At 31.9% G+C, this 25,244-nt stretch overlaps 2 protein-coding genes across 4 annotated transcripts; both read left to right on the top strand.

Annotated features, from left to right (window-relative positions):
- Nucleotides 1-1,904: 1,904 nt before the first annotated feature.
- On the top strand, nt 1,905-17,237 carry LOC127716616 (uncharacterized). 3 transcript variants are annotated; one of them, XM_052222864.1, is made up of 14 exons: nt 1,905-1,963; nt 2,831-2,897; nt 4,479-4,564; nt 5,969-6,031; nt 6,983-7,054; nt 7,603-7,650; nt 9,345-9,398; nt 11,289-11,330; nt 12,151-12,225; nt 14,752-14,814; nt 15,082-15,295; nt 15,721-15,786; nt 16,227-16,319; nt 16,769-17,237. In XM_052222864.1, exons 2-14 carry the CDS (start codon nt 2,895-2,897, stop codon nt 17,051-17,053), a joined length of 1,164 nt encoding a protein of 387 aa, XP_052078824.1. In that variant the 5' UTR covers nt 1,905-1,963; nt 2,831-2,894; the 3' UTR covers nt 17,054-17,237. The 3 variants fall into 3 exon arrangements, with proteins under 3 accessions (XP_052078824.1, XP_052078823.1, XP_052078825.1); XM_052222863.1 differs by lacking the exon at nt 1,905-1,963 and adding an exon at nt 2,095-2,123; XM_052222865.1 differs by lacking the exons at nt 1,905-1,963; nt 6,983-7,054 and adding an exon at nt 2,095-2,123.
- A 4,152-nt stretch (nt 17,238-21,389) lies between these two features.
- Nucleotides 21,390-24,529, top strand: LOC127716627 (uncharacterized). Its single transcript, XM_052222877.1, has 3 exons — nt 21,390-21,596; nt 22,214-22,285; nt 24,003-24,529. Exons 1-3 carry the CDS (start codon nt 21,431-21,433, stop codon nt 24,488-24,490), a joined length of 726 nt encoding a protein of 241 aa, XP_052078837.1. The 5' UTR covers nt 21,390-21,430; the 3' UTR covers nt 24,491-24,529.
- Nucleotides 24,530-25,244: the final 715 nt, after the last annotated feature.

Raw genomic sequence — 25,244 nt, 5'->3', positions numbered from 1 at the left:
TTTCGTCGGGTTGTTGTCTCTTTAACACATTCCCTATTTCCGTTCTCAATTTTATCTCTCTATCTTCTATAGTTTTTGCAAAATTAGGCAAAAAAAGAAAAAGAAAAAAAAGGGCAATAACCGAAATAAGGAGTCGTCTGACGATTTCGACCATGTTTGAATTATTTGTAGATCTTGTCTTGCTGATCATTTTTGCTATTTAAAGTTTCTCTCTATCTATCACTGCTGGTAATCTACACAAGCAGAACAATCGGTTCTGCAATGAAAACCGTGAGAGGGTTTTCCGGTTATGCTTGAGTGGAGTCATTGTCGCCACTTCGCAAGGTATGTACATTTCTAAAATCGCAATTTTCTAATTCAACTGATCAAATTATGCAAATCGGGGAATGCTATGCTGTGGTGAATGCTTTCATTCAGAGACACATGTATCGTTTACTGTTGTGCATGGAGTTAAACTCCTGCAAAATCAATCGTCCCACGAGAAATTGCCTCAGGGGAGGGTTAGACACTCGCAAACATATTTAACCCTACAGTGGTTGTCTTTGCTGTCTGTCATTTTTGTTTTCCGTTTGTTGTCCTGTCATAAATGTGGCCGTTAGTTTTCTCCTTTTGATTGTTTCACATTCGCGTTTAAAAAGGGGGACTTTTAAAGCTGAATTTGCGGTATGGGGTTTGCCTATGCTGTCCTATAGTAGCTTACATCCACGTTATTTGTACTCTGGTGGATAGTTGTCTTATTGTCAATGATACAACATCTCCTTATTCTTATATCCAATCAAAGCTTGTACTGATATCACTCTTGAAGCTGTATTTCCCTTTCCGATATAAATGGTTATTGAATGTTATTTAATATCCCTTTGAGTTTTTTAGTACATCATTTATTCTCTAGTCTTTGTTTCTTGTAAGTAATAGAACATAGTTTCATAGGCTTCTACAAAGCGGTTCTAATTATGTATCAATGTCTGATATAATAGCTTCAGAATTAATTAAGGTGTCTGAAGCCGAAATATGGATTCAGCTGGATATAAATGTGTAATAGATATTATCTTTGTTTTAAATAATTTTTTAAAAGGCATGAGTTATTAAGTTGGATATGGAAAATAATAAAAATATCAAGCAAAGTGTTTAAATTGTGTCTATAAAGTCAAAGATGAAATTTCATCAAACAGTATTGTCAAAGATTATGAACTATATGAACTCAATTCTAATTACAACATGTACAACTGAACCCATCCTTAGGCCGAGTTGTGTACCCGATATTTGCAAATTGAAATATCGCAAACTATATTTTTTATTTCCTTTATCAATATAAAAATAAGATTGGTTGATGTTTGTTTTGTGTCCAGTGGCAAATAGTTCAATCATGTTCAGGACGAATATAAAAATAAGGAGTTATGGTATGATTGCTAGCGAGACAAAAATATAAGCCAGAGTTCAAATAAAATGGATGTAAGCAATTACAGGTCACCGTACGGCCTTCAGCGATTAGAAAAAAACCCATACCGTATAGTCGGCTATAAAAGGCCCCGACATGACTAAATGTGAAACAATTCAAACGAGAAAACTAACGGCCTAATTTATAACAGGCACATATATATTGTGGCGGGGTTAAACATATTTGTGAGCTTACAAAGGAACGTCAGTTACGAGGAACAAATAATTATAGGTTGACAAATACGCCACTTCGAACCTAAAACAATCTTTACAAATTCCATATAACAAAATGAAATAAATTTCATCTACAACATGTGTTCCTAAGTAAAACACTCGTAAAAAGGTCAAAAGTTTTAAAACAATTAGTCCATTTAACATGCGTGTTGTAAATTGTAAATATCACATTAAAATAGTTTTCCTCTTCTTGGAATCTATTAAAATTATCTAAGTTTAGTTTCTATATATATTACATTTAAAACCAGGAAGTAATTTGCGATTGAGAGTAATAACCAAAAGTATGAAATGAAAGGTAAGCATTGACCTTTGATTATGAATTAATTCATGACAAATTCATTAGAGATGTTCTTCTATGTCTTCTTCAACGATGTTTTACAATATTAATCTTCATTTCTGCTTTCGCTTTATTTCCCTGTGTATAAATGGCGGAGATACCTTCAAAACAATATGGGGTAATATAATTATTCATCTTTTTTATGTATAGGACCGTAGAGTGTTTCGTAAATGGGTTACGCATGTGGTATCATAAGAGAATGGTCTATTAGGATGGAGTTGGGGTGTGGGGGGAATTCCATGGAAGCTCCGAGGATTTATCATTCATAGACCCAATTGCAAATCAGGCCATGCATTAAGCAAATCAGTCAAGAGTCTGCATCAACCTTTTTTACAACGGTTCCGGGGTACGATTGCACTAATTTTTACCCCCTCCTGAATCTTTTAACATTACTGTCGACAAAATATGACATGTATTGACCTGTAAATTGTTTAGGCCATATTTTTGATATTCATTGTCAAAATCTCCCTGCCTCTCCGCAGGAGATGTGGTATGATTGACTGTGAGACAACTTTCCACCCGAGTTCGAATGAGGTAGATGTAAGCAATTAAAAGTCGATTTACGGTCTTTAACAATGAGTAAAACCCATACCGTATATATAGTTAGCTATAAAAGGACCCGACATGACAAAATGTGAAACAATTCAAACGAATAAACGAACGGCCTAATTTATAACAATACAATTTACGAAAAAGAAATTATGACAGACATGCAACGAAAACCAGTTAATTACATGCTCAGGACTTGCGACAGGCACATAAAGAATGTGGAGGGATTAAACATATTTGTGAGATCGCAACGTAAGCTTTATTTTTTGATTTTAGGAGAAATAAACGTAGGCACCAGTCAGCTCAAATACAGACGATAAACAGGAGTACCGATAACAGAATGGTAAGTGAACTATATCGAACCAATTGAGATTATTTCACACTTTGCAGCATGGATCTACTTTATTTATTGGCAAGATCACTTTTCATATGTCAACAAACCTTTCCCGGAGTATTAATAGAAATGAAAATTTTTTTTTTTGGCAGAACAACGTTTTGCAAGCATTACTAAGACGGTGTTGGTTCAAATAAACAAAGATTTCTTCTTGATAAACACAATTTATATGAGAAAGGAGGGTGCATGTGTGATAAGATCCTTAGTTGGCCTAAATTACTGAAATTTGAACATGTTGAACTTTTGATTTTAGTTTATGGCGGTCTGATATTACAAATTTTCCTGCGACGTGGCTGTTCTTTCACATAAAGAAATAATTCTTTCAACAGATGCTTATTTTAACATGGGTAGGCATCATATTTGTCAATATCTTTAGATCGAGTTAAAATGATGAAAAATATAATGCTTACCCTTGTTGAAATAAACAAAGAGCATGAAATGAAAACATATTTCCATTCTAACAATATGCAATAGTAAGGTTCAGAACTCTTTTACTTCAAAGCTGACTTATAAGACACGTTCGAACGGCAACCATTTTGGTTTGATGAAGCAAACACTTTATATGAAACCAACCGTTTCACTTTCAAAAAGTTTACAAATGAACGTATTCTTACTTTTAGAATGATCTACTTAATTTCCTAACGGACAGTTTGCACCAGCAGACATAGTCCATTTATATCTCCGCTAGTAATTTTTTTTACGCACGTAGGGGCGTAGCTAGACTAAAATTATGTGCACGCCGATGTACCGCCGTATATATTCAATATACGGATATGGACAGTAAACTGAACATTGCTAGAAAACAAAAAAATATTGATGCTAACGTTAACGTTAATAATGTAATACAAATAGACAGGAAATACGAAAAAAAAAATGCAAAACATTGTTTAACAAAATTTTTATCTGCTAACCGATTCCCTGTGACGTGCACCCTTTGATTTATTGGAATTCGAACATGCCTTCTCTGGGTTTGTAAAAAGCAATGTTCTAATTCCAATAAAATATAGACTTATTTTTACATTCTACATCAGTGAACATTTTATTTAAACTAAATTGAAGAACTTAATGAACACGCGTTTATTGAACTGCTTTAAAAGGTATATGATGACCGTAAACACAGAACACACGATTCTGGAATAGCTTTCATCCGGGACGATTTGAAAACCCCAAAATACAATACCAAAAGGGCATAAATCGTTGCTGGAGGGTGTTACAACCAAGAACTCAACCGCACAAAATTTGAGAATCGGAAAGTGACTACAAATGTAACAAAATGAGTCAATAAAGTTACCGAAGCACCTTCTTCCTGGCTTATGGTACACTCGGAGAATGATATAAAGTTCACAGCTGGTAGTAAATCAAAGGATATAATAATATTATTTGTGCACAATACGTGATTTTAGAATGACATGTACTAGTAATTGAACCTCGACGTTAATGCGCTGTTCGCACTGAAATCGTCACATGTTTATAACAACTGAAATTGGTGTTTACAGTAAGATGTTCACATCTTATTTTCATTTTATTCAGAGCGACGAAAGTCTAATAAATATAGAAGAAGACCCAGGCCCGCAACCGAAGAGGAGGAAAATAGACATTCAGAATGTGCCTATACGGTACGTCTCAGTGATCAATTTGCCATTCCACTCATAAATGTACACTGTCAAATTTAAAGAAAGTTAACAAAGTCCAGTATGTCATTAAAACATATAGTTTGAAAAATTGGTCGATTTTAAGTTTTTGTTTTCGACGAGTGGTGTGTTTATTTCGGTAATCTTCCTGCATGTTTTAAAATTATGTAGTGGTTTGGTCGTTATCACCATATGCAACTGGCAAAGGTATCTGTCTGTACGTATTGACTGAACTTTAGGCTTCAAATTTAGGTATGGGAATATGGGAATCCTGTTTGTCAATAGATTTAACTGTAGTGTTTATAATGAAAGTGAATTCATAGATTAAAAAAAAAAACATCTATCAAAATTGCCAGTGGAAGGCGCCATGGTGAAGTGCTGTCGCAAATTGTAATTGATTTAAAAATTGAGAGATTAAAAAAAACTGATGAGAGAATTTAAATTCAGATGCCCTTTATATGTAACGTTTATGCAGAAATAAATTTAAAGTGATTTCCAATTTACTAACTGCTCTTAAACTTTAAGGAAATGACATACCTTTATGGTCCTTTCTCCAGGGTCCTTTAAGAAACGTTCAGATCAAATATACTACGAAGAATAATACAATATTCATTACATATGTTGTGTTTTATAAGAACTCATTCAAGGCAAATCTTCCTGAAAACCATATGTAATGTTGAATACGAGTTTTCCTAAAAGCAGCAGATACATTCTTTAGATATAGGATCTGATAGGAAAGTACATAAAATAGTATTGTCTTATTTGAAACAATTTAGCCATTTAAAACTAAACAGGAATCATAATAAATCCTCTCAATTTCAATATAATCTCCAATAAGAAAGCCTCTCTACGGATAAACTAGTTTTAAATTACTGGTACTCAAAGCAACTCACTATTAGGCATGTGACTTTAATCAGGTTCATCTTACGGGTACAAATATTTTTAGAATCGTAAATTTTTATGAATAGAGATGTAGATGGTTAGAATTTCAACTACAGTCTACGATGTCGCTTATAAATCTTTTGCCTATAAAGAGGAATGAAAATTAGTCCACTAGTAAGGGTCAACGGAGGGCATACAATACTTAACGCCATTTACATTACATTATATATCTTACTGGTGTCCAAGAAAATTCATCATAATGATATTAAACGAGAATGTTGTATGTAACAAATCTAATGTTAATGTTCATGTGTATAAAAGTGAGAGAGAAAATACGGTACAAAGTCCGAACATGACAGTCATTTGCCATTGTTCTATCCATTTTTGGCCATGTATTTAATATTAAGATACAAGAAAAAACACAATTTTGTTGATTTGTTTTATCCTTAAAAACTTTTTTTTTCAGGTTGAATGAAAAATAAATCTATTGAAAATTTTATATTGTAGATTGGTTTTGGGTGAACCTTTTCGAAGATTTTGGAAATGCCTGATGTCGACATTTCCCTTCAGGTAATAATTTTGACATTTTAGAGTAGTACGCCAGTTTAGCAATTCACAAACGCTAAATTTAACTACAAAATTTATTCTCTTACAAATTGTTGTTGAGATGATACAGTTACGTCACGCATGTCGTTTGTGCCTCTTTCTAATTTTCTGTCTCTAACAACTTTGCTGGCACAACAGAGCTTTGTTCTTGAATCAGCTCTTCGTCAAACCTATTATAGTGACTTACCATGATAGTTCGATCATGGAACCATTTAAGTCCTCTCCTTTATACACAATGATAACAATATTATATTCTTGATAACTGCTGTGATTTCCAAGTCCTTTCATGTATAAGTTCCAGGTTTGTTGCATTTTATACATTAAAAAAAAAAGACCTAGTGAACATCTTCCTAAGGAGCTTTACAAATATCTACGAGAAACGGTTAAATGTTTACTTTCAGCCAATCGTTGTTTGGAAATATAAATGTATAAGGAACTTCAAATGTGAAAGTAACTAAATAGGACAGCTCATTCAATTCGACTTTTGCCTTGGGGCGATAGCCTGGGTTTTAGTACAATTGCATAATTTGTAAACTGAAAATTTACAATGAAAATGGATCATTCTAATTACGCCAATGTCAAAGTAGATGTACCGTCCGGTACCAGAGTACGTCAAAGTCTAATAAAATGTTATGTCTTGGATACATTAGTATTGCATTATTTCATATATTAAGGTTAATATAGATGTAGTGTTAATATTTGGTACGAGTGATATTGAAATCCTAGAAGACATGAAGATTTAAAAAAACCTTGTTATACCTCATTGTTACATGCCTTTTGAGAAAGATAGTTTTATAACTGATTCACGCAATTTAGGGATCTTAAATGATGTATATTGACATACATTTATATGTGTAAGAGTTGCTGTTACGTAATGTTTACTAAGGTAGTAAAACGTAACACACTATTTTGTAGGACATTAGGAAGATGTTTATTACGTTGCTGTAAATGTGTTTTACGCATTTTTGGCTTTTCAAGTTGGATGAGGTAAAGTTATTAGACTGTGTATGTGTATCCTTCGAGTCACTCTTTCCTATGTGGTTTGTTCCTCATGCTTCCAAAATACTTATGGTTATGGTACCTTTGTTATAATATTCTTTCATATACTCCTCGACTAATATCATAATTCGAAACATTAGTTACCGCTAAAGAATGATCAAGAATGTATATTGATAGCCACTATGTGACACTTTACTGTCTGATGGGTAGGTATAATCATTAATTACAGATACATTTGTACTCATCGAAAATGAAATGACTTAAGTTTGTGAAATTCAAAATTTTGCATTCAAATTAAGATTCATAACTGATTCATTTACAAATTCCGAATAAAGTAATGGTCCAAACTTTATATTACTGGATTCTGCATGTTAAAATACCTTTTCTCATCTGCATATAGAATATAAACACGCCATGTTTACATGAACAAAACATTCCAGAAAAGGGATGATAATGCAATTGTAGAATTATTTTAATTGACGAATATGAAGATATTTAAGGTTAAAATTACAATGCCGTTATGTATAAATCTTTAGGAAAAGAACACAATCAACGGACAGCGAAAATGATGATCTTCTAGATCCGTAAGTAGTAGTTGTAATGGTAGTATATACCTTTCCTGTATCACTTAATAGTTATTCCGTTAAATGAAGATATACTTTACAGTGTAGTTGTTAGCACCATTTGGCGTATAAATTTTTTTCTTCGTGTACGTTAAAACACATTCTTTGTGATTCATTATTCAAACATTTGTCATATCAAATTGGTACTCCTTATACATACCGTGAACAATAAGGTATATATGTCTTAACCAATGTGACCGTCCCATTTCAATAACATTTGAAAATTTTAATAAGTCTATATCCGAACATCTGGTGGAGAGTTGTCTCATTGGCAATGCTACCACATCTAATTTTTATACTGAAGTCAGTTCTGATTGTATCTGTTTGAAAAACTACAAGTTCCTCGTTCAGTATAATCATAATACGGACACAAGGTTATCTCAAAATAAAAAGATGGGTTCCAATGACAGGAGCGAAACTTTTATATGTTTATACCAGAACTCCTGTTTGAGTGTATAATAGAAAAGAAAGGATATGGGGTATCAAACATTGATACAAAATCATTATATGCACAGCAAAACACACAGCGCTTTTATTGCTTTTCTTTATCTCAAAGTCACAGTGAGGCCTTCAACAAGGAGCAAAACAACTCCCACCTCACTCTAAGTTTAAGACGGCCCCTAACACCGGATTGAGTGGAATTCGTTGCAAAAATAATTCGGGTAGACTTTGCAAGATGTAACACCACCAACTCGGGCGCGGTAAAAAAGAACATACTTGAAAGTAATACATATTTAAAACAAAAAAGTTCCTACGTATTGGTGTAAATATCAAACTATGTAGAATATATTTTGGTAATTTAGATATTAAATGAAAGATGAAGAACTGTTGATCCTTGTAGAACACCTTTTGACTGATAATTTTGAATAATACAATAATGTATGAATGAATTCTAAAATTGAGGGCATATATTGCCTGTTTCTCAGATATGAATAAAAAATCTCGCACCTGTGGTTCCAATAATCCATTGATATATTTCCAGGTATCATGGTAACATCTATGAGTTCGAAAAATGATCATATGATCATCTGCAATTCATTCACTCACACAAATAAAAGACCATGTGAATTATTCGTCAATGAGACAGCATTTCAACGACATGTAAACAACCAATAGACATCATGAAATCAACAAGTCCTTAACTATACACGGATATCTGAGAACAACTAGTCAGTGATTTGCATTATATGACACTCAATGTTAAAGCTACATTCACGAGGAAATTCAAAACCAAAAGGGAATACAAAATTTAAAAACTCATCAAAGATAACAGGTTAATAATTTTGTACGCCAGACACGCTTGTCGTCTACAAAAGACACACCAGTGACGCTCGAATCCAAAAAATAAAAGGCCAAATAAAGTACAAAGCGAGTTGTTATCGTAGTCCAACAAGTACAGTTACAAAATTAATAACGGGAAATTTTAATTAGAAATATTTAAATACTAATAATGTCTTTGCAAATGGTAGTGACTGTGGCTGACAAAGTACTTGTTGCGATACCTACTAATGACTATTTGTTACAATTAGTTATTTCTATATTTCTTATTCAATTTAAAATCCAAATTGATATTTTTCACAAGGGCAAAATTGTATTTTTTTCTTTCTTTCTGTTGTATAAACGCTACAATTATTTAAATGGTGTTATAATTTAAGCTCAGAAGAAGAGAAACAAAGGCTAGTAAACGAGATACGAAGTCTGCAGTCACAGTAAGTTGCTTTGTTTTAACATTTTATACTTTCTAATATAATTTCAAACCAGTTTTAGGTACGCACAAACACTCCCTCCCTCCTTTGCTCATGTAGACTATATTGTGTACCATGCATGTGAGTTTACAATTATTTAGTGGCAAATATTTAGGATGTGTATTCAGTTTAACTGTTCATTTGTTGGATGAACAGTATTTTCGTGAAATTTTATTTTCTATCTAGCCATTGTTAACTTGTGCAAATTATCTGCGCATATGTAGAATTTCCATAGCCCATTGTTATTGTAAGACTTTCAAGATACATAATTTAGTCATGATAATTAATTATATGTGCTCATGTATAGAAGTTCATTCACACTTGGTTATGCTTTTAATCTGTTACTTTTAAAACAGATGGTTGAATACCGACCAAATAAACTAAACCACAACTCCAACAGAAATGATATACTTGTAAAATGAAAATTTTCAAGTTGAAAAAGTTGGAATGAAGCAATCCATCCTGAATTAGTTTGAATTATGTTTAAAGGTTATCTAAAGCTTGTTTGCCTTTTGATTGTAACATGAATATTGAATTTCTAAAATAATAGTGTTTGTTTTCAGTTAAAGATGAGGTCACTGTAATTTTTTCGAGCTCTTTATTGTGTAAATATATACAAATATTTCTGTTTCTATCTTGTTTTGTTTGAGTAATTGTTTCGTTGTATATTTCAATTGATATCATACTTAGTTCATACTGGAGTGAAATTTCTCGTCTAATCCTGCAATTTGATTGAGCAAAAACGAAGATCAGAATTGTTATTGATATTGAAATCAGAACACTCCAGTATAATATAATTTTTATTAGGGCTTTAGATGAAATATCGGCTCATATTCCCTGTCAGTGCCTTATATCCCATTTCGCCTGGCGGTCCAGGAGATATAAAACACTTTTATGGAATACGAGCCCATATCTCCTGTGAATATCCCGATTAATATATAATGTAACGGTTGATACAGGGTACTATATATGTCTCTTGGTTATCATGCTTCTATACATTACATTTTGTTGGTTTTCGTAGCATGTAAACTTTTCTATATTTTTTGAATTTCTTTGTACTCTTCTCTGACCGGTTGTTTATTTGTTGTTAGATGATAGAAAATTACTTTTACTCTTTATAGATTTTTTATATGTATTAGAAAAAGTATTAAAAAAATACCGAACTCTAAGGTTTATTCAATAACGGGAATCTCAATAAAAAGTGACAAAATCAAACGCTCCGACTATATCAACCAACAGAACGAATGGAAAACAACTGTACATGTCCTGTTCCTGGCTTTGGTACAGGCATTTCCCGGAGAAATGGTGGATTAAACCTGACTTTATAGCTAGTTAAACCTACGATCTATGACAATTGTTTATAGTTCCGTTCTATTGACAAAATTGGGTGAGCAACTCAAACAGAAAGAATTGGTTAACGTGACAAAAACCGGGATAAGACAGCAATAGATGAGGTCACACAATAAGAAAATTCTTCTGCTGATCATTTCAAGCCATTGTATAATTTGGCCTACATGTAACCTTAAACTAATCAAAGAAACAGGTTGTGCATCTGCGCCCCGAGATATACAATATTTTCTTATCAAACTCTTGAAAATTGAATATCAAATATTCAAAAACTTTACAAGTAAAATTCGAAAAAATAACATTTTAAGATGAGATATATTTTCCCAATAGATGCAATGGAACAATATCTCTCTTTATATTTTATATACAAGTCGATCTGAAATGTATAGTAATTGCAGACTTAATATGCAAACCAATGCATAAGTATGATAATATATTTGATGTTTTAAATTATTTTCATCTTTAATGTTCGTAGGTTTGATATTACATACACACTTTCGTTTTCAGACTGAATGATTTAGACAGGAAAAATAATGAACTTCTAAACAGGTAAAGGAAACAATGGAATCTTTAAACAGTATAAGTCTACTGGTATCTTTTACAAAAATAAAGGAAAGTATATGCTCTCATATAATAAAGTTTTATAGGCAAGGGATTTTGGTTCTCAAAGCGATAATTCCTGTAGTGTCTATCAAAATGTCTAATCACTGGTTCGATTGCAATTGTAAACACTATGTACAATGTTCTGTAACATTTTTATTAGTCATGGATAAAGAATTTCGATACTTTAAAAAAAAAGAATTAACAAAAATACCGAACTCCAAGGTAAATTAAAAAGGGAGAAGTCCATAAAACCTTTCAAAATCAAACGCTCGACTATATCAACTGCGTAATTACTTAATATTTGTTAAAACACTTGTCAGAAAAACGTTCCCATATGTAGTTGAACATATACTGGATTTAAAAGTAAATGTATAAAATCCATGTGTTGTTTAGAAGCCAATATATAGTTGTGACATTGTGGTGTTGAGTAGCTAGAAAATGAAATGAACAGAATTCGGAATGATGAATTTGAGTTGCCATACATTATTGATCCTATTCTATGCTTCTGATTTAAAGCGTTATATATTTCTTCTTTGTCTTATAGTATAAGCAGTATGTTCTAGAAAAGCTTAGGAGACATGGATACATGGACATTGTATATAACATAATGCTTGCTGTATTTTATAGCATCCCTACAAAAATTGTAATTACTGACTTACCACAATTATAAGAAATATTAATAAATTCCGTTTTCTTCCTTTTATTCAGAATATTTATCTATTATATTGAATATGACCAATATATGTTTAAAATGTTATTTTTTCAGCCACCAGGAAGAAACAAGAAGAAACCAAGGAGAAATAGAACATTTTAAACAATTGAATAGAAATAGTGAATTTAGGTAAAAAATATGTATGCATATATAAAGTTATATATTTGAAACTGCAACAGGTCGTTTAAGCAAACAATTGATAAATCAAATAATCCAATGTGATATCAACAGATAATCTAAATCATTTATATAAAGAAAAATTCGTTTATTGTTAGTGTGGTTTTATACTTTGTAAAAGTAGGACTATGTATTTGGACTTAAAAATAGTTCTTGTTATCCGTCTACATTAATCGATAGATAATTCTATATTTGTGGATAACTTAAGTTTTATGAGGAGTTTATGCCAATATATATATACTGTTGACGAATTTACTTTTTCGGTTTAACTGAATAATGATAAAGACATGTTTTGGTCCATTGCTTTTGTAAATCAAGAAGTATTTAAAGATGTCAGATTCCTATAAAAGTTTATTAATTTTTCTTTACGAATATAACCTTACTTTGATACATTTCTATTTATATGCATAAATAAGCAACAGCATAACCAGATAAAGGTTATGTATAAAGATGCGATTGAGAGCCAAACATCTTTGGAATGTTTTGTATCTTTGATGAGTTTTTACTTGCATTTATTGCGAACCCAATGAAAGTTTTCCACAGTGCCATCTCTATCTTGACCAGGTATTTAAACTTTTGCAAGTTCACCTGTCCTATTGAATAGATACAATAGCTATTGTTCTCTGTGTAGTTTATTCTCTGGGACCTTTAAATTTCTTCTAAGAGAAATCTATCATTCATTGATTAAATTACCTGAGTAAAAAAAAAATCTTATATATAGACAAAAATACTGTTTTTATACTCATTAACTGCGTGTGATGATGTAGTTATTCAATATTATTGCGAACCCAATGAAAGTTTTCCACAGTGCCATCTCTATCTTGACCAGGTATTTAAACTTTTGCAAGTTCACCTGTCCTATAATTTGAATGAATACAATAGCTATTGTTCTCCATGTAGTTTTTTCTCTGGGACCTTTAAATTTCTTCTACGAGAAATCTATCACTCATTGATTAATTTACCTGAGTAAAAAAAAAATCTTGTAAATAGAGGAAAATACATGTTTTATACTCAAAACTGCATGCGATGTTATATTTATTCAATATTGATAATATATTTTCAATCGGTTGAATGTAAACAGTGATGCAAAGTTGAAACATTAATAAAATATAAAAAAGAAGATGTGGTATGATTGCCAATGAGACAACTCTCCACAAGAGACCAAATGACACAGAAATTAACAACTATAGGTCACCGTACGGCCTTCAACAATGAGCAAAGCCCATTCCACACAGTCATCTATATAAGGCCCCGAAATGACAATGTAAAACAATTCAAACAAGAAAACTAACAGCCTAATTTATGTACAAAAAATGAATGAAAAACAAATATGTAACACATACATGACACAAACAAACGACAACCACTGAATTACAGGCTCCTGACTCCGGACAGGCACATACATACAGAATGTGGCGGGGTTAAACATGTTAGTGTTGATTTATGTTATATTAATAATATATTTTCATTCAGTTTAATATAAACATTGATTCAATCATAAAAAGTTGATTTCTGACAAAACTTTCAACATTGTTCCTTTTAAAAAAAAATTTGTTTGACATGAATAAAAACTTGAAAATTATGATGTTCAAATTAAGATCTTCTTAAATGTATTCTATAACTAGACAAAAAAAAATCAAATTTCAATAGGAACATTGATAAAACTTTTGTTTGAAATCAACTTTTTATGATTGAATCAATGTTTATATTAAACTGAATGAAAATATATTATTAATATTGAATAAATACATCATCACACGCAGTTAATGAGTATAAAAAAAGTATTTTTGTCTATATATAAGAAATTTTTATTACTCAGGTAAATTAATCAATGAGTGATAGATTTCTCTTAGAAGAAATTTAAAGGTCCCAGTGAATAAACTACACACAGAAAAATAGCTATTGTATTCATTCAATAGAACAGGTGAACTTACAAAAGTTTAAATACCTGGTCAAGATAGAGATGGCACTGTGGAAAACTTTCATTGGGTTCGCAATAACTGACCAAAAAACTATTTACTCCATTTCTTGTCCATTAAAACCAAGTGTCACATGTGAATGATCTTCCAGCGACATCACAAATGACATTCTTGAACAAGAGATACCACACTATATTTTACTCATTTGTTGCTTCAAGTTAGTCTTTAGTTATCTATGTTGTGTTTTGTATACTGTTTGTCTATTGATTGTTTTCAATTTTAAACAATGGCGTTGTCAATTCGTTTTCGACATATAAATTTAACTTTCAAGTTGGTTTCTTCCGCCTCTCTTATCTTTTTGAAGGAATCGAAAACAATCCTATTTAAGCAACGTCATGGGCTAAATAACGGATATTTTATAGCTCCTTCGTTGTTGATAAAGACGTGTACCCATTTATGTCTTTTCAGGAATAACACGAATGAGCTAGTGGGTGTCATTTCTTTTAATCATTATACTCTCTATATGAAATATATTTTTTCCACAATTATATATTGATAGGATTGCTGAATTAATGCGAGAAAAAGATGAACTGATAAAGGCAAAAGACGAGGCACTTTCAAGGTAATAATGAAAAGGAAATACATTTTTACAAATACCCTATTTGTGTTTAAAGAGAGTAATTGTGATCGGAAAAAAATGTTAATATTTTTTCTAAATTACTTTTTATTATTTTTATAATTTTTTTTTAAAGGGAACATATTTTTACTTACTAGTAAATAAAGTAATCAGAGCCTTAAAAATGTTTGCACCTGCAACACTATGTGGTATGAGTTGTCTCATAGTCAATCTTCTGATTTTTATACAAGGCAAATACATGACATTTTATAGGTTAAGTGAGATGATGGGAGTAAAACTGAGAGAGAATAATCCTGCCATTACTGACTTAAATGATCCAAATCGTCCAATGAAACTTGGAGAACAGTTTAATGAGCTCTATGAAAATGAATGGACGGAAGCATTTCTAGATCTACAAGATTTGAAAACTGATGACACTTCCATTGATGAAGAATATGCTGTCACAATTTTACTTGATATATTAATGGTAAATAAATATGGAGTCATTTTCAAAATATCCATCTACTAGCCAGAGTTCGAACCAGTAACCCTCCATCCTACCAAATGAGCTAAAAGAGTATTCACTAGCCCAACTAATTTAGAACAGTCGAATGTCTAATTGGTTAAGAAAAGCACTGCTACAAACACTGTTAACCAGGGATAATTATTTCAGTGTGATTTATTAGTCATCCTTTATTAGAGACCAAAACTTTGGGGAGCGAGAGAATAATAACTCATTTTAAATAAATGAAAATTGTTTTTTTGAATATTTTAAAGACTACAGTTTATGAAAAGTACAAAATTTTAAATTCAGTTTCAATGTTCATTTAATTTATTCAATAGTTGGGTAGAAATTTATCATAAATGCAATTTCGTATTATATTTTCAATTAACATATGACTTTTTTCATAGGAGATAAACAAGAAAAGTATTGCAGAATCGACACTTCAATTATCAGGCTTGCTACAATCAGTTCAGGTCAGTTGATTAATCGCAATAGCTAAAATCTTAAACGTCTCTTCTGTAAGGTTTTCAAAGTATCAGTATCTTCAACTGTATCGTCCTGAACATGCATGAAATATTTGCCAATGGGCGTTAAGCAAACATCCATCAATCAATCTGTAACTGTACACTTGTTTTATTTATATATCTATACCATATCATCATGCATTTATTCATTTCAAATCAAAAAGACTTACAAATTTTTCATGAGATTCACAACTTTCTCCTCAAACGTTAATTCATCACTGTCCATTACATAATTATGCAATTTTGAAAATTATAAAATTTCCAAAATTTGTTCATACTATAACTAATAAAGACAATAATCAGATGTCAAAGTCGACTTAAAGAAAAAAGCAATATATATAAATATATAACTATGGATTATTTTTTCTTATTTTGTTTTGTTTGTTTAGGGTCTTCCTCCAGATGACACCTCAGATTTTATCAAATCAATCAAGGATGCGTATAAAGCTAATTCCTGGAAATATGTTCCCTTGATACAAAAGGTATGTAGATATATTTTCATCTAAGATATATAATAGTTAAATGTTATCTCCCCGAAACATGACAACAGAGTTTGTTTTAGTCTATGCAAAAGATCACTCATCTGTTCAAACAGCATAACAGAAGAAATGATATTATATAACTATTTCATTTTATTTATGTGGATTAAGCTTAATTAGGAACGCTCAAACCCAATCATTTGAAAGCCATTTGATATCAGAATGAAATTCATAGGTCTTATTTATTACTGTTTTGCCAAATGTAGAAGAAATTAACTTGACTTACAATACTTCAAATATTTGAATGTTGATAAAAAGCTGTCGGTTAGTAATTTAAATTTTGTAAAGCTACTTGTCCGTAGTTCTCATAGTCAGTAAAGAAGTTTTAATGTTTTTAACTTGATGGATTTTACCATTGAAATTTGAATTAATTTCTATTTCCTTATTTTAAGAAAATTACTGAAGACGTTTCACACTGCCCAACAGTAGTAAAGTATGTTAAATGCTGTGAGTCGTATATAGAAAACTGTGCAAAGATTTGCTACCTAGCTGCTGTACAAGATCCTCCGATGTTCTTTCAATTTAAACCAGAAGATGTGTACGATAAACAGGTGTTCAAAGAGTACACAACAATGGGACGCAGAGTAAAATTTTTGGTGTGGCCTGCTTTATTTCTGCATAAAGATGGTCCTCTTCTTTCAAAAGGGGTTGTGCAACCTTTACCAGATGTTGAATGAACCTTTATCCTACAAGTTACTTGATGACAACGATGTATATATTATACCTGGAACCATTTTATATATATGTTTTCATTCCATATTGCACGTAGTCTGTCATAAATGCGCGTATGACACATACTTGCATATCAGTAATAATTCACATTATTAGTCAGTTAAATTTAATAAAAGTTTTAGTTTTAAATGAGTTTTTAAGTTCTCAATATCAAACTGATTTTAATTGCGTTAAGCCCAGATTATGATTCAACTGAATTAGTTTGTCTGGTCGTCAAAATGTTTGTGTCTGGTCCTATTGAAGTATGGAGGGTTACTATTGGTTTGAGGTCATCGGTAAATGATCATATTAAATGAAAAAAAAAGCTTTACACACTTGGTGCTTCCTTTGGCTGTTGTTTGGATTATCCTTCAGCAGGAACGTTCAAACCCAAACATTTGAAAGCCAGGGATGTAGATACATGCAAAAAAAAGGGACATTAAAAGAATAGCCACATTCATCTAAGGTCAACTTTGTTTGACTGAGAGTTGTAACCTGTTGCCAATACAGCTATAAATTAAACGTTAAACATATTGGAAACAATTTGGTTTCTGGATGATATATTTAAATCGTACATTCATATTTACACTTAATATGGGGGTACTTTGTTCCATATGGTCAGAGAGATGGGTTTTAACTCTGTGGTCAGAGATCAAACTCACTGCAGTAGTAAATAATCTGAAATATTGGAAATTTTGCTTTAAAGGTAATATCTTGCTTGTCATATTACGAATGCGCGTAATATTGATTTTCGAAAGAGTATGCATCTTTGTTGGAATGAAAACTCTATTAATAATGTGATAACTAGAATAAAAGCTAATGTCCTGGCATTTATAGCTGGGATACGGCAAAAAAAAAAAACCACACATGCATTTTAGTAATTATACACTGATCACGATATGGAAAACTAACGAAAATGAATGTTGATGTTTAACTTATTCAAATAAGGAGATGTCTGATAGCTCATAATACAACTACTAGTATCGACCAAACACAAAAAATCAGGATGTAATCGAATGCAGATACCGAAGCAATTTTTTGATTAAAACCCATACACCAAATGACAAGTTGTAACCGACTACAGGTTCTATATGGTCTTCAATGATGCGAAATACCCATGCGTATAGGGGGCTACAAAAGACTCCAAGATTACAGAATAGTCTGTCGTTTCATAGCTGCAATCATTGAATGCTCTGATTTTAAGCCGTTTCATAGCTGGAATCATTGAATATTCTGATGGTTAGCTGTTTCATTGCTGGAATCATTCAATGTTCTGATGGTAAGTCGTTTCATAGCTAACATCATTGAATGGTAATCTGATGGTAAGCCGTTTCATAGCTGGAATTATTGTCTCTGATGGTCAGCCGTTTTATAGCTGGAATCATTGATTGTTCTGTTGGTTAGCCTTTCATAGCTGAAATTATTGAATGCTCCGATGGTCAGCTGTTTCATAGAATGCTCTTATGGTCAGCGGGTTCATTGCTTGAGTCATTGAGTGCTCTAATGGTCATCCATTTCAAGGCTGGAATCACTGTCTCTGTTGAATGCGCTGATGATCGTTTTCGGACGGAAACCACTTGCCCATGAACTTAATCTTTACCAGTGCTACGATAAATTTGACAGAATTTGTTATGTATCCGCGCTAAACAAGTAAGAAAATACCTTGCGGGTAATAAAAGATATAAGAGAGGCGAAGGATTGCAATGGGACATTCAAACTTATAAGTCAAAAATAAACTGACAACGTCATGGCTAAAAAAGAAAAAGACCAACAGTACACAAAACACAACATCGAAAACTGAAGACTGAGCAACACGAACCCCACCAATAACTGGGGGTGATATCAGGCAGATAAAAGAAAAAAAGACAAAAAGTCAAATTTCACTAAAACAAATCACGAAAGAGACGATCGACATAATCAAAAATGGGGTGCATTCAGCTGTTCTAGAAGTAAAATCACAAAAATACTGAACTCCGAGGAAAATTCAATCGGAAAGTCCCTAATCACATGGCAAAATCAAATGACAAAACACATCAAACGAATGGACAACAACTGTCATATTCCTGACTTGGTACAGGCATTTTCAAATGTAGAAAATGGTGGATTGAACCTGGTTTTATAGCGCTAAACCTCTCACTTGTACGACAGTCTTATCAAATTCCGTTATATTTACAACGATGCGTGAACAAAACAGACATTATAAATAAAATAGTCAAAATATGGGTACAGCAGTCATCACTGTGTTACAATATCAAAACAAACAATTATTTACCAAAAAAAGCACAAAAGCATCTATCAAATTAAAAACCACATTCATTGCTTCGCGTGTCTGACGTCAGAAAATGTAAACGTCATATAAGAAAAAAGTTTGTCATTCAATGTTTCTTCAAAACAATTTTATAATTTCACATGTGGAATGTTGGTATACTGGGTTAAAAAATCAAAAGTTATGTTAGAATTAATTTCAGAAATAGACCGAGATTTAAAATTGTCCAGAAGTTCTTTAGAATTTTTAAGAATCCACATATGGTAAATACCACTATGCGAGTAAAATAAATTTGTCGTTTGTCGTTCAAAGTATTTTCAAAGGAGTAGGTCCGGTAAGGGCCGATTTCGGCCTCAAAATTCAGGTTCATTTGATGACACATTTTGGACACTTTTTAAACCCTTAAGTGTCTACTTCAGTCGATTCAATTAGTTTAGGTGAAAGATTTGAACTGATTTAGTCATTAAAGACGCTCAAATTCAAGCTTAGATATGAAAATCTATCAAATATGCCGTAATATGTCACTTTTCAGATAGTTTCCGTCAAAAATGAAAGTGGCCGCATCCGTGTTCATTCTCAACCTTCATATATGTTATGTAGAGAAGACCTCTCTTGCTTTGCTATAGCTAGAAGCAACCATCAAATCATTTAATCTATTTTAAAATCGGAGATAATTGCATTTAGTGATGTCGTCACAAACATGGAAAGATCGAAAGGATTGTGGCTAAGACAATTACAACAACAAGCATCTGTACTACAGTTTTACTTGTAGTTACCATAGCAAAACAATCTAGGGATATCTAAAGGCACAAAAAAAGTATAACAAAAATACCAAACTCCAAGGTAAATTCAAAAAGGGGTCGTCCATAAACTAACAAAATCAAACATTATCAACCAACAGAACGAATGGAAAACAACTGTTATATTCCTGAAATAGATTGATTATATTTACTTCGTGCTTGGTACATCAGCATTATAAAAACTTGACGGACATAATCACTGATGATAAAAAAAACTATTTCCCAATTTAATTGTGTTTTGTTGTTGTTGTTGTTATTGTGTGCAATGACAGCTGTTTATTTATTTATATAATATTCGTGTGACTTTTTAATATAAATAAGCATGAACTGCATCAGACTATCCAACAGGAATAATGATCGAGTCATATTGCTATCAACCATTTTTGCGGAGATTATAAATTTTAGTTAGAAGGGAAGATCTAAATTTAAAACAAGCGCTTCTATTTCCTCGTTCTCATAACCTAATTCATGTTTTTGTGTGTACTTAAAATTTGAAGTAGTTGAACGAGAAGCACAGTAGTCCCCAGTATTTCCAGTATTCACTATCGAGACATTAACAACTAAATGTGTTCTTCAGTGATGGTGAAGCAGAAACAAGGACTGAAACTGGACTGTCACTGGAAAAAGGTGCAAGGAGCATAAGTTATCTTCCCAGTCAAACTACACATTACTGTGTATTACATATGAATTCTTCAAATCAAAACAGACGACCATGAGCACCATATTTTTCATTATTTATAGACAGTATTTATAGTCCTATCCATATTTATTTAATTAAAATAAATTGAAAAGAAGTATTTTAATTTATTTAGAACTAGGTATTATAAAGAATTAAAATCAAGATTTTTGTATTGTACATAACATGACACATATACCCCTTCTTTCTGTAGATTCTCAGTATAATAACCGTGCTTTTCATGAGCTTTTTCTATTAAAAGTTGTACTGACATAATAAACGATGCAGAAGAGATAATTATTTTTCATTTTTCTTTTATAACGAATGGTAATATTTCTCTATGTATTCTTTTTTGTCCTTGTTGTTGGTATTAAACTTAGAGCATACATGAGGCATTCGTATCATTATTTTATTTCGAATTTCAAAGTTTTTCTATGTTTACATAATTTTAAGTTTTCTTGGATAGATGACATTGGCGTATTCCTAATGTATTTCAATATACAGTCATGCAATGTTTCGTGCTCCCACTTTTAATTGAGAAGCTGTTACAGAATCATAAAACTGGAAGTATTTCTACAAAAACAGAACTGCGGAGGCATATATGCATACAGTTGGAGTTGAGAAAATGCATATATCAATTGTTGTAATTTTACTTGTTGTTATTGTTACCAAACATTCTAATGGATACAGAAACTATGTGATTAGGCAAATGGAACAGAACCTTAATGATCTGAAGAAAATGAAATGGTGTGAAGGAAATGTACAAGGTATTTAACTCGTGTGTTTTCTTTCTTCTATTGTTCATTTTGTGTCTTAGTTCGACTTTCGAATATGTGTTTTAATAGCACTTTGGATGGGTATATTATCTGATGGATTAGGGTATAACGTCTAGCGACTAATTTTAATTGCATATTATGGATAGGACTTATTAATTATTATATAAACAAGATACCTGCTTTGAACTAAATCAACACCATAAACAAGATTTTAAACGTGTTAATCTTCTGATAACATATGATAGGAAGACATGCTACCCACCCGGAAAATTATGAGTCTGAGCGAAACAGTCTTCTTTGATCTTACTAATAAATGACACGTGTTTAGAGGAGAAGCAGCCAATATCAATTTGACGTCTCTGGTTCGAGCCGGTCGGCAATCGTTATCACGACCCCCTGTACTCAAGGGAAGCACGCTACATCGAGACCAAAGAGGCGTCAAAATGCTCCTCGGTAATTTCTTAATTATTTCTAAACATTGAAATACAATTTTCTCATTGTAAAATTAAATCTAATTGTTTTGTTATATATTTAACAAATGCTCTTGGAAAATAACATTTTCATTTTATAACTAAACTGACTTTCGTCGGTTTTTCTTGCATTTACAGCTAAAACAGGAGTTACATACGTTAGATGGGGGAGAAATACTTGCGCAGGGGATGCAACACTTGTGTATAATGGTACGTAAATTTTACTCCTTTTAAGATTCATATAATTTAGAATATACTGAGTATTCAAAAATTTCGGAACTGGAATGAGCAAATGGTCAAATACGGATTCAGTTAGAAATAAGCATGTAGACTATTTATTTATTATCCTTATAGACCGGAACGATTTAAAATTTGACACTTGCTATATAATTCTCATGTCTCATAAGTCGTTTTTATGGCTGGATATTGATTGTTTTATGTGTATATATTTATATAATGTTGCTTATTTTTATGTCAATCAATATATGACACTTTAACAAACTATTTACTTACTTTACTTACTATATACACCTATTTTATAGAAGAACGATTGCATCGTTTATAATGTCTTTTTGTAAATTGTATTGTTAAAATATTTTCTTATCGACATACTGTATACTTAACATCTTTGTGTATGTAAGAGAATGATAGTTCCCTTTTCATGATTATAAAAACGAGCGTTCACGATCATTGCAAGATTCCCAAATGCCCTGGTTGATTTTGATCTAGGAATTAGAATTATAATCAAACAAATAAATTCGTGGCCAGTGAGATTATTAATGTAATGTTAAGACATTTTAGTTCTGTGCTATAATTTAATAGTATAGAGAATTTCTTATTTTGTTGGAAATTTCAATACACACGTTTACACAATGCGATGAAACACAAATTATTCATTTGTTTTCCTACAGTTAGAGTAAATGAATTCAATGCTAGAGTTGCAACTGATCTTCAGTACCCTTTTGCCTCTTTTTTTCTTCATGCCAAATGCGTCCGTATTTTACACTTGACATCTAATACTACTTAACTGTTTTATTTTAGGATTATTGTCTAAATTCAAAATATTCAAATTTTAATAACTAGAAACATTCTGCATTTTACGACGTTCAAAAGTAAATTTCACTTTCTGCTGTAATTGTATAGGAATATTGAAAATAGGAACGGATTCAGAAATCGAAATTTTGAATTCGTGCTTTTAGCTAAATTATAAGTCAAAATATATCAAAGGGACAATAACTTCTATAAGTCGAAGAAAAACAGACAAACAAGATCTCAAGTGCTTCGGAAGGGTAAGCATATTTATATGTCATTTATAAAAATTCTGTTATCAGAATTGTAGGAAAGCAATAAGACCATTCCGTTTTAAAACATACTATACATACATTCTTCACAATTAAAAAAAACAATAAAATTGTACAATCATGAAAACAAGACGACAATAATTCTATACATAGAATTAGAATAAAACTGCATTTCACGGGGGACTCCAAGAATTAAAAGGCGAGGCAGAGGAGCTACACATAGAAAGTAAATGTGAATTTTGTAGGACGGATTTCATAATGTATAGAAAACATGTGACATAAATCAATAAACGCAAATATAGGCTTCTCAAAATGTATTAAAGTGATCCGACTAATAATGAAAATAAATTTAGAAAAGGCGACATATTCAAGTAAAATATGTGATTATTAAATCTCGTAAATCAATAGGAAGATACAAATCAACGTTTCAAACAAAAACTGAGGAAATCCCATGAACTTTAAAAAAAGGATTGAGACCGGGTGCGTCGACAGAAGAAACGTCTCCTATATTAAACAGACGAATAATATTTCTACATATGATCTTATCTCGAGGTTTGTTTTTAATAAAACATTAAAATCTATACATTTTAAACGATTTGTCTTGATTTTATTTTTATTATTGTAAGGTTTTATGGCTGGAAAACATTTTGCGAGTGGCGGAGATGGTGCTAATATTCTATGTCTCCCAAAAGATCCCGAATGGAAAAGGTATGCTAACGGTTTGAACCATTTAACTTCCAGAATTTTTGGACTAGAAATGGACATTTTACACAACAACCAGGCATTTGGAAGTTCGTCGAATGCAAAAAATATGCCATGCGCTGTTTGCAAAACATCCGGGAGATCAGCTGTCCTCATGGTTCCGGGACGAATGACTTGTCACAGCGGCTGGCACAAAGAATTTTCAGGATATTTAGTAGCACAGGCAAGTCAAACGGGACGAACTGCAACTGAGTATATTTGTGCAGATGAAAATTTGGAATCAGTTCCCGGTGGAGATAGAGATGATAACGAGGCTGTTTTGTACCCAGTTGAAGTTGGGGGCTGCGCTACTTTGAAATGTCCTCCTTACAAAAAAGGGCGAGAGTTGACATGTGCCGTCTGCTCACAGTAGACTAGAAATAATATTGAATAAAGTATTTATTAAGCAGAACTTTTATTTATCAGTATTTATAAGCTAGTATTATTTTCTTGGAGCAAATGTGTTGAGCTTGATCATTGCAGTCAATACGATTTAAAAAAATTGCTAAAACCTAAACCTCTAAAGCTTCCCCAGATGAACTATTGGCGCACTGCATTTCCTAATGTTATTTCAGTATTTTTTTACTTATTATTTCAATAGTGAAGATCTCCCTAGCTTTCACAAACTTTTTACCAAATACGAGTATAAAGCATAAAATTAATCAACGAACAATTTTGCTTTCCATGCAGAAAATCACTGCTGCTTGTCGAAAAGGGGAACGAAATTAAATAACTTTACAACCAATGGCAGTCTTTTTCCCTCTTTCGTTATCTAAGTTAAGGTGATCCTACATTCAAACAAGCTGAATAAAATCGGTATTCTGATCATGCATTTATCTAGTCAACTCTGATAGCTACAAGAACAAGATTATACCCCTTTCTAAGAGCGGGGACTACATTGCAATCACCTTGTCCGTCTGTTCTTCCAACAAATATTTTCGTTAATTTTTCTCCCAAACTAATTGACAGAATGATTTCATATTTGATTAATATCTTGACAATTTTAATGCGCGAGCTTTTTTTTTGGTTCTGTCAGATACCTACCTTCTGTTAACTGATACTTTCAATGTTCAAGATGTTGAATGATCTTAACAATTTTCGCCACACATTTCTACAATACCATTAAA

The sequence above is a fragment of the Mytilus californianus genome, unplaced genomic scaffold (genome assembly GCF_021869535.1).
Source record: "Mytilus californianus isolate M0D057914Y unplaced genomic scaffold, xbMytCali1.0.p SCAF_9, whole genome shotgun sequence".
Lineage (NCBI taxonomy): Eukaryota > Metazoa > Mollusca > Bivalvia > Mytilida > Mytilidae > Mytilus > Mytilus californianus.
The sequence above is the reverse complement of the archived record's forward strand: the minus strand, read 5'-3'. Positions and strand labels throughout refer to the sequence as shown.